Source organism: Penicillium riverlandense (assembly GCF_028828495.1).
Source record: "Penicillium riverlandense strain IBT 135883 chromosome Unknown utg000003l_segment0_segment0, whole genome shotgun sequence".
Lineage (NCBI taxonomy): Eukaryota > Fungi > Ascomycota > Eurotiomycetes > Eurotiales > Aspergillaceae > Penicillium > Penicillium riverlandense.
In genome coordinates this window covers 1,529,953-1,543,910 of record NW_026643196.1, presented here as the reverse complement: position 1 = coordinate 1,543,910, position 13,958 = coordinate 1,529,953, and the positions used below count along the sequence as shown (strand labels likewise).

The 13,958-nt window shown below is 54.8% G+C and overlaps 5 protein-coding genes across 5 annotated transcripts; 2 read left to right on the top strand and 3 right to left on the bottom strand.

Annotated features, from left to right (window-relative positions):
• Positions 1–155: 155 nt before the first annotated feature.
• N7474_004259 (caspase family protein) lies at positions 156–1,754 on the top strand (the record flags this gene model as incomplete). Its single annotated transcript, XM_057195674.1, has 5 exons — positions 156–247; positions 322–484; positions 541–619; positions 674–1,672; positions 1,729–1,754. 5 exons carry the CDS (start codon positions 156–158, stop codon positions 1,752–1,754), a joined length of 1,359 nt encoding a protein of 452 aa, XP_057053070.1.
• A 442-nt stretch (positions 1,755–2,196) lies between these two features.
• Positions 2,197–3,404, bottom strand: N7474_004258 (uncharacterized protein; the record flags this gene model as incomplete). Its single annotated transcript, XM_057195673.1, has 2 exons — positions 2,197–3,109; positions 3,166–3,404. The coding sequence occupies 2 exons, from the start codon at positions 3,402–3,404 to the stop codon at positions 2,197–2,199; spliced, it is 1,152 nt and encodes a 383-aa protein (XP_057053069.1).
• Positions 3,405–3,643: 239 nt separating this feature from the next.
• Positions 3,644–5,477, top strand: N7474_004257 (uncharacterized protein; the record flags this gene model as incomplete). The annotated part of the gene is made up of 5 exons (XM_057195672.1): positions 3,644–4,024; positions 4,084–4,556; positions 4,612–4,729; positions 4,781–4,959; positions 5,009–5,477. The coding sequence occupies 5 exons, from the start codon at positions 3,644–3,646 to the stop codon at positions 5,475–5,477; spliced, it is 1,620 nt and encodes a 539-aa protein (XP_057053068.1).
• Positions 5,478–7,904: 2,427 nt separating this feature from the next.
• N7474_004256 (uncharacterized protein) lies at positions 7,905–9,240 on the bottom strand (the record flags this gene model as incomplete). Its single annotated transcript, XM_057195671.1, has 2 exons — positions 7,905–9,120; positions 9,173–9,240. The coding sequence occupies 2 exons, from the start codon at positions 9,238–9,240 to the stop codon at positions 7,905–7,907; spliced, it is 1,284 nt and encodes a 427-aa protein (XP_057053067.1).
• A 2,391-nt stretch (positions 9,241–11,631) lies between these two features.
• N7474_004255 (VHS domain protein) lies at positions 11,632–13,930 on the bottom strand (the record flags this gene model as incomplete). Its single annotated transcript, XM_057195670.1, has 8 exons — positions 11,632–11,832; positions 11,883–12,433; positions 12,482–12,863; positions 12,915–13,178; positions 13,230–13,523; positions 13,581–13,656; positions 13,713–13,800; positions 13,864–13,930. The coding sequence occupies 8 exons, from the start codon at positions 13,928–13,930 to the stop codon at positions 11,632–11,634; spliced, it is 1,923 nt and encodes a 640-aa protein (XP_057053066.1).
• Between the last annotated feature and the right edge of the window lie 28 nt (positions 13,931–13,958).

Below are 13,958 nucleotides of genomic sequence, written 5' to 3'. Positions count from 1 at the left end.
CCACATCCTCCTAGGCGCCCTCTTCAGCCTTGGCGCGTACTTCCGATCGATTGTTGCGTCGGATAACGTCTCCACCTCGCTCTTCTTCCTCCGCCCCTACCGCTGTTGTTTTGTTTGCTCTTCATCCTCTCTGTCCTGCCTGAGCCACCATCATCATGTCCTACTATCCACCCTACCAAGGAGGCTCTGGCTATCCCCCGCAACAGCCTCCGCCTCCCAACTACGGCGGCTCCCCGCAACCCTACCCGTACGCGCTTTCTTTCTCGTTGTGTCCGCTGCCCGCGCTTCCGCCTCTCACTAACACATCTCGTTTTCCCCCAGACCACCGATGCACCAGCAACAGCAACCCAACTACGGTGGCTATCCGGGCCAATCCTACCACCAACAGCCTCATGGCCCCCCGCCACCCAACCCGTACGGCTACAGTCACTCGCCGCAGCCGCCTCAGCCCTATGGAGCTCCTGCCCCACCGCACGGATACAATGTACGTGAGCTCGCGGGTTTGGGGACGAGATACAGATGCTGATGTGCAGTCTACAGGGCCCCCCGCCCTCCGGATACCCTCCCCAGCCGCCTCCCGGTGGCCCGCCCATGTATCAGGGACAGGGACGACCCCCATGTTTGTTGTCCCAGCGGTTCTTCTTTTCTTTTCGACAACGCTGACGTATAATAGCGAGCCCCTATCCCCCTCAAGGCCATGGTCCCCCTCAAGGCCACGGCGGCCGTCCCGCGGCCCCGCCGAGCCAACCTGTCTCCTTCGGTCACGGTGCTCCGCAGGGCTACAGCTTCCAGTACTCGCGCTGCACGGGTAAGCGAAAGGCACTGCTGGTTGGCATCAACTATTTCGGACAGAAGGGTCAGCTGCGCGGGTGTATCAACGATGTCAAGAACATGTCGGCCTACCTCAACCAGAACTTCGGCTACGCCCGGGAAGACATGGTCATCCTGACCGACGACCAGCAGAACCCCATGAGCCAGCCGACCAAGGCGAACATTCTGCGGGCCATGCACTGGCTCGTCAAAGACGCGCGGCCCAATGATTCGCTCTTCTTCCACTACTCCGGACACGGCGGCCAGACGCCCGATCTCGATGGCGACGAAGACGACGGATACGACGAGGTGATCTACCCCGTGGATTTCCGGGTGGCCGGCCACATCGTCGACGACGAGATGCACCGGATTATGGTCAAGTCGCTGCAGCCTGGTGTGCGACTGACGGCGATCTTCGACTCGTGCCATTCCGGCTCTGCGCTGGATCTTCCGTATATCTACTCCACCTCCGGCGTGCTCAAGGAGCCCAACCTGGCCAAGGAGGCCGGTCAGGGTTTGCTGGGTGTGGTCTCAGCGTATGCGCGCGGTGATATGGGAAGCGTGATGTCCAACGCTATGGGGTTCATCAAGAAGGCTACCAAGGGCGACGAGGCCTATGAGCGCACGAAGCAGACCAAGACCAGCCCCGCGGACGTGATCATGTGGTCCGGCAGCAAAGACGACCAGACCAGTCAGGACGCACAGATTTCCGGCCAGGCCACCGGCGCCATGTCGTGGGCGTTTATTGCCGCTCTGCGCAAGAACCCGCAGCAGAGCTATGTGCAGCTGCTCAACAGTATCCGTGACGAACTCGCTGCAAAGTACAGCCAGAAGCCGCAGTTGAGCTGTAGCCATCCTCTTGGTAAGTTTTGTCGGCTCGGACTGACTGAATGATTGACATGCTGACGCCGCCGGCAGATACCAACCTTCTTTATGTGATGTAAAAATTCGCTGGCGGTTTTGGAGAAATGTTTTTGGTTTTTGTCCACTGCACCGTGTATGTAATTTCCCAGGGTGTTTTCCAAGGTTTTGTTCATATCATTGCCTTGCTTATGGATTACCCGGCAGTCGGTGGTTTTATGTTTATATGAATTGTGAATTATCCTTGCATTTGTATTCATTCTGACTCGGTATTATCTACTTAGTACGAGGTTTTGTTTGACGACAGGTTTGGTCTTTCTGACATCATGGTAGATCTCCATTGTTAGTTCTCAACGCACTCGCTCATGCAGCTTCGGTCTTCTGTCATTTCAGCATGGACCCGACGAGATTTACACGCATGCCCGACGCCATTATTGCCAATATGGCACAATCCAGACCGAGGCCGACGAACAAATACAAAGTAGGGAGCAGGCTGGTATAAGGAGAGAGCATGGACAGCGCAACTCAACCCATCTCGGCCAACATGCCTGCCAGGTCTCCTCCCCGATCCTTCATTACCACCCGCTTAGCCTGTGGCTGAGACTGAGGCTGTCTGGGTGCTGCCCTTTTGTTTTCCATCTTCCGTTTTGAATCCACAGAAGGCCGCGTGAAGACTGCAATTTGCTTGGCCTTGTATCGTGCCCGATACGCCACCCCATGCGGGTCACTATAAAAGTCCTCGCTAAGCTGATATTCCAGTATGGGAACATCCAGCAGACCAGCAGGGTTATCCGTTTTCTGCAGGCTGGCTTCATACATGTCTACCAGAGGGCGCAGGCTAGCCAGAGCCACGTCCTCTCCATGGTCTCTCCACAGCCAGTCTAGCCTCTGAACCTCCCAGCCTTCAATGTTCGGAGGCCCTTGCTGCTTTTGTTTGCGTAGTTGGTGGATTTCTCTCGAGATATTTTCACAGTCGTAAATCACCACCGTCTGTAGCTGTGGAAATTCGAGTAGAGGGCGCAACACAGCCAGCAGTAGTTCCTGGTGACATCGAATCCGCAAAAAGCGGAGATGCTGCCATGCCCCTGAAGGCTGCGCCAGCTCGATCCAGCCGCGCACGAGACCGACGGTTATCTCGGGCAAAAACCTCCTGTTTCCATCTTCATCGTAAAGAGATCCTCTTTCATTATTGATCTCCAGGGCGACCAGGTTCTTGATGGATGCAAGGTTTAGCAGGTCTGATGTCTGGCTGGCGTACTTGGTTTCGATGGAGAGAATCGCCCTCCAGCAGTATGCATTGCTCTTAATCAAGTCGGTATAGTCCGCCACCCTCTGCAGGGGACGATGTATGTGAAGACGGCACCCCGAGGAGACTCGGTAGAAGTGCTGCGGATATTTGGTTGCTAAGATTCTCCACATATGTGATGTTCGTTTGTTACTGCAAACAAAGAGCTGAGCAAGCAAATAAAAAGTAAGGATGAAGGATAAACTCACCATCTACCAAGCGAATCCCATAAGTACTTGGCCAACAGCCATGGGACGTGATCGAACATATCTGGTTTCAGGAGTGACTGGTCTTGTAACGTGGCTCGCATGGCCGCATGCTTTAATGACCCGGCGCCTCGTTCATTGCTGGTTTCCCAGCCATAAGGCAAGTACGGACTCTCATGGAACCATGCCGGGGCCTGAGATGGATCACCAGTGTCGAATGGGCGGGTGGAGATAAACAACATGCCTGGGTTAGGGCAGTCATTGAACGAACTCGGCGTGCCTGAACTCCATCTAGGAGTACTTCCAGTCCAAGACAAAAAGGGCAGTGTTGACACCTCAGGCATTTAATGATGATGTCAGACAATCCTCTCGTCCTGATTGGCCATCCTCAACCCCCGCGATCAGCATCACCTGATTGCGAGTTCCCAGGAATCACTAACCATATTCATTCCTCGTTCATCACCATTCATCCCTTCCCGTCATGGCTGACCGCCACCATCCCCGTGAAGGCTCCGACACCTCCCTCAACAATAGTGTGACATCAACCCGTTCCAGCACTGACTCCCGTTCACCCTCCGCCTCCACAAGGAGCCAGCCACTCCGCATGTCTGCGCCAAACCACCAGCACCGCCAGAGCTTGAGCGAGACGCTGCGCGGCCCGCCGGGCTCTCCGCGTGCGCGACGCCAGCCCTCGCTAACACAATCGGCCATTCAAAGCTTGATCGACAACCCGCCTCCCCCGAAAACGACCGACCCTGCGTTTGTTGACCGTGACTGGGCAGAGATCTCGATCGGCGAACTTGTGAGTCCGGACGACCTCAAGTTCGTCGAGTTGGATACAGGGATCGAAGAGGCTACCAATGTATGTGCACTGGCTCAGCATGAATCTCCACTTAAAAGCTGATTTTTTGGATTTGATAGACGTTGATTGATTCCGGCGCACCGGTGTTGCTCATCCGGGAGACTCCACAAGATACCTCTGCCGTGGGCACATTCGACTATGCGGACCTCAACTCGTACCTGCTGTTAGCTGCAGGATTGACAATCCCCGACGAAATGCACCGCTCCTCATACGAAGAATTGGCCAACAAGGCCCGCGAAGGGGTGAAAATCCCTCTCAGGGATGTCAAATGCTTGGGCATGGAGAAGGAGCCATTGGTTACCCTCCCGGCCTCAGCGAATGTTCTGAAGGCTGTCGAGATATTTGGAGGAGGTGTGCACCGGGTGGTGGTGACGAAGGAGTCCAACGACCACGAGGTGGTTGGCATTTTCAGTCAATTCCGCCTGGTCAAATTTTTGTGGGAGAATGGTCGCAGCTTTCCGATTATTGAACAATTATATCCCCAAGCTCTGCGGGATCTGCGCATAGGGTCCCACGATGTGATTTCTATCAAGTGAGTGACATTTTCAATGAAGCTGAAAAGGAGCCAGGCTGACCCATTGCTGCAGTGGAGATAAACCGTTATGCGAGGCCCTTCAGACTATGAACAGTGAAGGGGTATCATCCATCGTGGTCGTCGATAACCACTTCAATGTGATTGGAAATATCTCTACTGTGGATGTCAAGGTAAGCCGCCCGGAATGGAAATTTTGACAAGTCGGACTGACCGTCAACCAGCTTCTGACGCGCTCATCATCACTGCCACTGCTTCACAACACTTGCATACATTTCATTTCAGTCATTCTGTCTACACGGGGATTGGTCGAAGGCAAGGACTCGTTCCCCGTCTTCCATGTAAATCCAGGCTCGACGCTGGCACATACAGTCGCGAAACTTGTTGCGACTCGATCACATCGGTAAGGCTTCTCTTTTCAAGTTCAAGAATCATACTGATTGCTTTTGTAGGCTGTGGGTGACTGACCCATTGTCACCATCCTCTTCCGGCCCTCCAACTCCCTCTCATTCTGCAGCACACATGCCTCCGGCCATGGGCTCGACAAATCAGTCTCACAGTACATTGTCCCCTCCAGCATCGCCTCTTCCTCCCAGTATGAATCCTACCACACAACCCCCAAACCATACGATCCCTCACCTGCCAGGACCCCCGCTGCCCTTTGCGAATACGAACTCGCATTCTCCAATCCCGACCTCCATCCCCGCCTCGGCGTTGCCCGGGGCCTCTCTGTCTGGACGGCTGGTTGGTGTGGTCAGCCTGACAGACATTCTCAATCTGCATGCGCGAGCGAGTGGTCTCAGCCCCGCGGACCCCGCAGAGACTCGAAGCCGCCGCCGGCGCAGCAGTTCAGCCAGCAGCCTAAGCATGCAGCGTAGTGGCGACGTTGGTCGGGAGATGTTCAGCCGGGGAGGAATGTAAACACCACCACGCATTCATCATCCACGCTCATTTTATTTCTCTTGGTTCTTGTTCTGGAGTCATTCTCATCATCATTACGAGTGTCAAAACGGTTATATTATTTGCATCGGTCCTGTGATTACATTTGCCAGCGCATTCGGGTTGTTAGTTTCTCAGCGGTTCGCGTCGATTCCACCAATATGTTTCCCATAAAACACAGTCGGAAAATGGTCTAGAATGATTTGATTCCTGTTCTTTGTAGATGCCAAGCCAGTCAGCGGTCGTATCCGCCTCCGCTCAACCACATATCTGCCCCGATCTCCTCGAATCGCCGATCTCTATGTGCGCTGACGACTGCTCGGGAGCTATCCGAGTGCGCTCCCAAAGAAGTCCTCCCGAGCGGATATCCACTCCATCTGACCCATGTCCATGCTTTTGTCCGCTCGGAGGCCCCGGCCTGCTCCACCATTATCGACGCCGCATGATTCAGTGGTCTCGCGTTACTGGCCCATCTCGTCTATATTCTCTTGACTAATCAACCACCCCGCCGCGACCCGTGGGGACGCACAGCAGGTACTGACTGACTGGGCTATCGGGTCCGCTCCGATCCATCCTTGAGGCCCACTTTGAATCGCCGGAAGTGGAAATGCGTTCGTCTTTTCCTGTCCTGCTGTGGCGGCTTGCCTCTTCGAGGTTAAGTTGGTTCTTTCGACAGTGGCTGAAGCTGGGGGAGGGGATTGGACTGTCGATCTGGTAGCCAAGCTTTTGGGGGATGCTGGTCATTCGCTGCCTCTATACTATACTTCCGCCGTTTCGAGTCACTTGACAGCTATACATACTTTGAGCGACAAGTCTGGACTGTAACAGCATTGGCTCTTATGATCCAATCCTTCGCTTTACCATATATTCCTGCCCTACTCCCTTATCAGCACTGGGTGCACGCGCAGCTATCACACCTTTCATGCTGTCCACGGAATGTAGACCCAAAAAAGTGGGGACTCGTATTTCCGATTCAGCTACCTCCTAGCACCTCATCTGGACTGCGGTAAAGCACTTCCACTGCTCAGCGGGTCTAGCAGACTGCCTCAGTTCGGGACCTGCCTAGGCCGACACTGACATCGACATTACGTCTAGGGGTGGGGGTGGGGGTGTTATGTGGATAGTTTACTTTTGGGAGTTCCTGTCCAGTTACATAGTCTCTTGGAGGAGGATGTAAGAATAGCTCGGAGTAACTCGGTTAGGGCCACTTTATGTAAGAAGAGATACCATCATATCTAACCCACGAATCCAGACCGACCTGTGATAACAATCCATCTCCCTGCCCTGGTTTCTCATGTCTGACAAACAAGCCACCGCATTACCAATGCCCACATCGGACCAAAAGATGCGAGAGGCGAATACGGACGCTCTGCAGAATACCCAATCATTCCGCCGCAAGCAGTGCACGCGCACCCCTGGAACTCCGGGTTGAAAGCTTTCGGCCCATGGAACCAGGGATCCAATGAGTGCAACCCCACTAGTCCGGCAAGGGCGCCAGCTGGTCCGTGCGGATCAACCAAGCTGCAACCTTAAACCCCCGCAATCTTCTTGTGCACGAGCTGTACACGGACTTATTGAGTACTTAGGGTTCAGTAGCTAGGTAGTTAGTACCTGGCGGGGGAGGATGGGAAAGTTCAGTATACACTTCACGCCGGTGTCGCACGATTTTAGTGCACGCCCTCCGGAGTACTTCCGCACGATCGGGTTTTAATTCAGGGCTCCTCTACAGATCTGAGTTTCTGAGCGGCGAGTAAGCCGCCAAACCAGGGGCCCACCAACCACCCGCAAGAGCCGATCTGTCGTCATAGCATACCATACCCCTCAGCATTTGTCATGCCGAGGCCACCGCAACCATGAGCAGACACGGAGGGGGAAGCACGAAGAGTGGCTGGATGCGGTCGGGGGTAAGTGTGGCTACGGGCTGGAGGCTGGATTAGTCCAAGCGTGAAAGACTGATAACCTAGGTAGGTATGGAAAGCAGAAAGCTATAGCTTGGACGAGCTCTGGGTCGCGGGTGGCGGGCCACGGCTCGACATGGCCTTTGCAGAGGGGGGGTGGGGGGAAGGAAAGAGAGGATGAGGAAACGCGACGTTCAAGTGGCTTGCTGTTTGCGGTGTTCAACCAGGAGTGAAGCAAGATTGGAAATGCAACAGGAAATGAAAAATTCAAGCGTGGATATGATTTGATTTGATTTCGTGTCGTGTCGTGTCGTGACGAACATGGTATAGGTAGTAGACAGTAAGTAAGTAGTACCTAGAGCAGTGGTAGGTACAAGAGAATAAAACAGCAACTCCAAAAGAAACCAGGGAATAATAAAAGAATGACAGATAGGTATGATACAGGGAGCAATATACACGGCAGAAACCAAAAAAAAAAAAAAAAAAAAGAAATATACAGAATCGTAAAAAATCAACAAGAAACCGTAGCAAAGTCGTCAAGGGCGACAAATTCGTCAAACCCAAACGGCTCCCGCTCCCCGAGGTGCGGGTGGGACGAATTGCCCAGGCCCAGGGCAAACTGGCTGAACTCGTTGAAGTCTGCATCTAACTCCTCGTGCGAGACCATGATGCCCTCGTCCTCCTGCTTAACAGGCTCCTGCGCCGCCACCGCCGTGGGAGACAGCGGCGTGTTGGGCGTGGGACAGAAATCCGGCGTGGACTTGGTCTCTGCCGTGAGGGACTCGACCTTGGGCGAGTTGACGCTCGAGCGAGCGGCAGCAATATTTGTGCCCTGGGTCAGGAGGTGGAGGTTGTGGAAGGTGTTGCTGGGATGGGACTTCCCACGCGAATGTCCGTGAGAGAGCGATCCGGTCGAGCCCATGGGTGGGGCGGACGGATGTTGCTGCTGGGGTTGCTGCATGGGCAGTTCCGGTGCAGAGGCCAGTCGGTCTCTGAATTGCCGCATCTGGATCGCCTGGGCCGCGTCCGCCGGCATCTGAGCCTGTTGCATCATCTGCTGCTGCCACATCTGCACTGCTTGGTTGTCGGTTGGGGTCTGTCCCGGAGTGGGGATCTGTTGTTGTTGCTGCTGCTGCAGTGTCGGCCACGACGGTGGTACTTGGCTGCTCCACGGGGTCTGTTGGCCCATGTATGCTGGGGTTGCGGCGGCACTGCTGGCGGGCATCATGTTGGGATATGAGGCCTCCGAGCAGGTCATGTAAGACGACTCGTCAAAGTGGCTTTGGGAGGGCGACAGCACGTAGCCATCGCCCGCCGAGAAGGGAGCTGAGTCCATGTTGTGCGGGAAGGCAGTGGGCAGATTGGACAGGTCCAGGCTCAGCTTGCGGGAGCCGCTGTCAGTTGATGCTCGCGGGGCCAAGCTGGCTCGCCGGCTGGCGATGGACGAGCCCTGAGATCCGGATCCATTAGCGCGAGCGGCGAAGGCAGCGAGCAAATGGCGGTGGAATTGCTCTTCAATCTGCATATTCTGGGCTTGCAGCATGCGGATGCGCTTCTCTTGATACCGCTCATCGACTTCTTCGTACATGGCCTCTTTCTCCACGATCTCCTTGGTGATGTGGAAGGCCTTGCCTGTGCGCTTCTTATGCAGCATCGAGGCCCGGTTAGCGGATTCTAGCCGCGCATCCAGGCTGCGATCTTTTCGCCGCGAAGCAGCAATGAAGGCTCTACAGGCGTGGTCAGTGTCTGAAAGACTGCGAAATCTGATATATCACATACCTCTCCTGGTTCTCCTCCCGCGAGCGGGGGATGGGAGCGATATCTTGATCTAGATCCCGCGATGCCATCTTTTCAGATTAGATTATGAAAGAATGGGCCAGGTTTGAGTGACTTGAGACAAAATAGGATGGCCAATATATTTCCGAGGAGGCAGGGGGGCGAGGGACGTTAAATAGATCCAGTCGTGGGTGGGGGGTGAGAGAGAGGGAGCCAAACGTATGTTGGCGGGGGCGCATTAGCTAGCTGTCAGGCCCTCCCAGCCCTCGTCAGAAAAGCTTGCAGGGCATCCATGGAACCCGGGCGATCATAGTTTGGGCCCCGAAGAAAAGTCTCGTTCGGAGGTAAGCCATGGGTCTGGGAGTGGCTCCGCCGGTCCATCAGGGTCACGGCCAGTCCAGTCGATAGCGCCACGCCCTCCAGCAATATGAAGTTAGTCCAGTCAGTGCCGTCGGGCTAGGCCCGGAAAATTCTCCCACTGATAGCAGCGTTGGCGTGTGTACAGTGGACAGCTCTAGGCTGTGGTGGTGGTGAAGACAGCTGCTGCCATGTCAGGCTGGTCGGGCCGGTCTAGACCAAGCACCTTTCCCTAGAGTGGGGGGATCGATCGCGATGCTACTCCAGATTCCGATCGAACATGGCTGATCTTCTTCCTGAACCGTGCATGTAGTAGTGCACCCTGAACGTGCAGCCAAACACACGAAGAACGAAATTTTTTTTTTCGCTCGTATTGGCTTCGGGCAGTTCTGCCCCATGCAATTTTAGCGCTCGAAGCATTTCGCCTGAAGAAGTAGGTAAAATCACGTGAACGGCCCGGATAGAGCAGGCGTGGACGAATTTGATCACGCCGGAAATGGATGACTTTCAGAGCCTTCAGCGGAGAATCTGGCTGGCATTCATTCGCCCGTCAGATTCATTTGATGATCTGCGGTGACTTTGCGGTTCCGTCAACTAATATTTGCATGGATCGCGATATAGATCCGGCCTCCAACGAACCAGATCCTGCAGCCTAGGTCGGGAAAATACCAGCGTACAATCTACTGGGAGTGAATACGTGTTCCCCAAAAAAAGAACAAAAAAATATACTCGCTTCTGCACGCAAAACTAAGTGTAAAATTAAGTGTGTTCCTGCAGGAAATCGCCTGCAGGGGTAACCTACCTGGTGGGTGGCTAAGGCGATCGGGTACGTAGAATAATCGGTTATTTACAACGGCAAAAGTTCGGACGACCGGACTGCGACCCAAACAAGACGAAAACTGCGATCTTGTCCGCAAGTCTTTCCTACTGGCGAATGTGAAGCTAATCGGTGGGAGATCGAGGCCGAGACTCGTGTTCGGCTATACGGAGGACCGTGGCAGTTGAAGCAGGCAGGTCTAGAAGTATGTCGGTAAATGTGAGCGGGTCTTAAGAAGCCCCATCGCGACTTATCTTATCAACCCCCGGCCGAGGTCTAAACCCAATAGGGCATGTTCGAGCACCAATCTCGCCACCCCCATGGCTTGACTTGGCATTTCCCAGTTCTTGCGATTGCGAGGGGGAGGATCTTTTCTGCTGGTGTTGTCTGTCTGGGTAGGTGGTTGTACAAGGTAGAGAGCAAGGAAGAAAAATACTGTAGTAAAATGGCATCGGGTATACGTACACAGCTACATGCTACTGTCGGGACTATATGCCGTCCGGTAGATCATCTCCACCACAGCATAGCTTATCATCTATAAGAGAGATTCTAGCCCCCTAGCGGAAACACGTTCCGCTTTTCTTGAGGGCTGGCTCCGATACTGCACGAGGATCATCCAGCGATACCCCGAACAGGAAATCCGCCGGATCCACGGGTCGAGACCAGCCTCAATGGCAAAATTTCCCCTTGGGGAAATTTACCAGGAGTTGGCGCCAAGGGCTTCACTCGAGTCACCTGCCTGTTGCGTAGGGGAACTTAGTCAGGATCTAACTTGCCATTGCCATTGGATCTGCTGCCGAGCAAGGAGTGATCGACATCGGATTCTACTATGGCGGGAAGATGTCCCTGGGGTAAATGTGGCATGGTTGACGGCGATTCCGGGGGAGGCTGAGCACTCGGGGAGGAGCTGTGGCTCGTATTCTGTCTTGTTCGTTCGGAGAATTGGCGAATTTCCATGGTGCTTTGTGCCCTGGGTGATAGCGGTTGGGTGATGTTTTTTTTCTTACGTAGTCGAATGGACGGAAGAAGGTCCAAGCCAGAGACGAAGTGTACACGGAACAGAATCAAGAAAAAGAAAATACGTGAGTGGTTGAGGTGGCAATGGGAGGGAGAGAGAATGAGAAATCTTTATAGACAAAGTATGGGCACACGCTAAGATTTTCAAGGGGGAAACGACGGGGAGAATGGAGCGTCGAGGGTAGCGAAAGACGGATCCACCAAAAACAGTCCTGCTATGAACCGGCCGAGACATATCGTAGCGAGTAAAATGTCACAAGGAGAGAAGCCTCTACGAAATACCCAGCGATGGCACCATTCCCTGTTCTTCATGAGCCGAGGCTCCTACCTTGTAGGACACCCTGAACCGAAGCTTCACCGAGTTTCCTTTCCCTGGATCGATACCCTCCAGGAGCATATCCTGCTGCACACCATTCTGCTGCATGGCCGCAATGTCTCGGCCAGACTGCGGCCGAAGCTGTAGCGTGTATGACTAGAGATGCGGTTAAACTCCATCAGAAGACACAAAAATGGAACACTCACCTTCTCTACTGCAACTTGGAAATGCAGCTCGCTAATCGGTTGACTGGTCGTGTTGGAAAAGACAGCCGCGATCTGAATCTGACGCGGCTGTCCAGGCAGTCGTCGTACCGCAAAATCGACGCGGAGCTGTGAGTCGAGAACCTGGACCCTGTTCGATGTGGGGAGCGCACTGCTTGGCGGCAGGGAGGACGCAAAGTTCCACTCGTCATCTTCGGCCGCTGCCGTGGGCTGGTTGGCAGGTTGCTGGGTCCCCACCAGGTCGAGCAGAGCGGAGGAGCCCGAAGCAGCGGGGGCCGTGGCGGCCGGTGCTGGGAAAGGGCTGGCTCCAGGCCGTGGGCTGGCAGAAACCAACGATGCAAATGGGTCTGCCGCAGGTGGTGGAGGAGTGGCCTGGGATGGAGGGAGGGGAGATGCACGGGGAGCAGGAGATGACGACTGAGAGGTTGGTCGCGACGAGCTCATGCCTGCAAGGATATCGTAGTTGGGCTTGAACGCCGCCGGAGCCTGCTGTGGAGGAGTCATCGAGCTGGATTGGATCGACGGGATGCTCACTTGGAAAAGGTCAGTGACAATCTTCGATGCAGACCAAGACAACTTACTGGATGGTCCTAGTGAGATTCCACCACCGGCTGCTGGAACCTGATCGTCCATCGAAAGGCCGAGGAGGTCGTTTTCTAACGAGCTACCGCCCTGGGCTGCTTCCGCTGCATTGCCGATCGCGCTGGGTTCAGGATCGAAATCAATCAGAGAGAGCTCATTGTTCGCATTCTTCGAGACCCCAGTCGTGGTACCCAGAGTGCCTTTGGGGATTTTTGATGCTGCATCCAAGTCGCCCGTCTTGACCAGCTTGTACCGCTCGATAGTCCGGTGTATGCTGTCGTTGATCTCTAGTAGCTTGTGAACGGCCTCCGGGTCGTCCGATTCTTCCTCGCACATCTTTTGAATCTTGGGGTGGGCACTTTGCAAGGCATTCGCCAGCTCCTATTACCCTGTCAGCGATGCCACATAGGACCGTAAATAGAACGCTCCCACCTCGAAGACGTCGCCCTCGGGGATTCCCTCTCCGCTCTGCAGCATCTCCTCCAAAATCCTGGCCTTCTGTTGTACCTTGGACACCTCCTCCGCTGCCTTTGCTCGGTAGTCGGTTTTGTGCCGGTTGTCGAAGCCCGCCATGACCTTCATCAGACGGTTTGCCTCCTGGAGGTCGGCGGGAGTGCCTCTCCGGATCAGCTCTTGGAGCTTCGCTGACTGCGCTTCCCGCTCTTCTTCCTCCATTTCCTCGGCCGATCGTAGATTCTAGACAGGTCAGTTGTGGGCCCGCACTCGCAGGTTCAAAGTGGTTCATACATCGCTCGGGTTCAGTACGGCAGCATCCTCCCGACGAACTTCCGGGAAAGCGTAGCCTTTATACAGCAAAAGCCGGTGCATATCCCGGATGAAGCCCAGGTCCTCCTTGTATCGCGACGTCTGGCAGATGGTCTGCCGCCATTCCTCGATCGACTCCAGGATGCGATGTTGCACCCTCGAGGGGCGCATTGGCGGCCGCTCGGGGAACCTCCGGACCAACTCATTTAGGAACTCTTTTGTGCCAATCTGGAGATGGAACGGGTATCCGCAGTTCTTGACGCAGATGTCGAGCAGCTAAAGGTGCCAGTCGTCAGCCTCGCCCCTCCCCGCTTGCTGTCCGGGAAAACGTACCGCCAACGCCAGCAATGCAACATTTTGGTTTCGGGAGTTGATGAGATGGACAATGTCGAACGCCGATTCTCGGGGCCTATCGAAATGTAAATATGCGATCCGGCGGGACGGGTATGACAAGGTGCAGCTCACGCGTTGCCTTTCTTGGTGTTCACCAAGTCGGCGACCTCGAGGTTCAGGGCCAGATTAGGCTCGTAGTTCTGTGGATCGCACGCATTGCCTATGGAAGGAACGAGGGAATCTTCTTAGATTTGCCATTCCGAAGAGCAGCAAGTAGACTCACGAATTGCGCGCTGCAGCGGGGTCAGTCCTGGCTCAGCGAAAGGACCGAAGCGGTCCCTTGCCGCCATGCGTGCTGACGTAGCCTCCAGGGTGGCG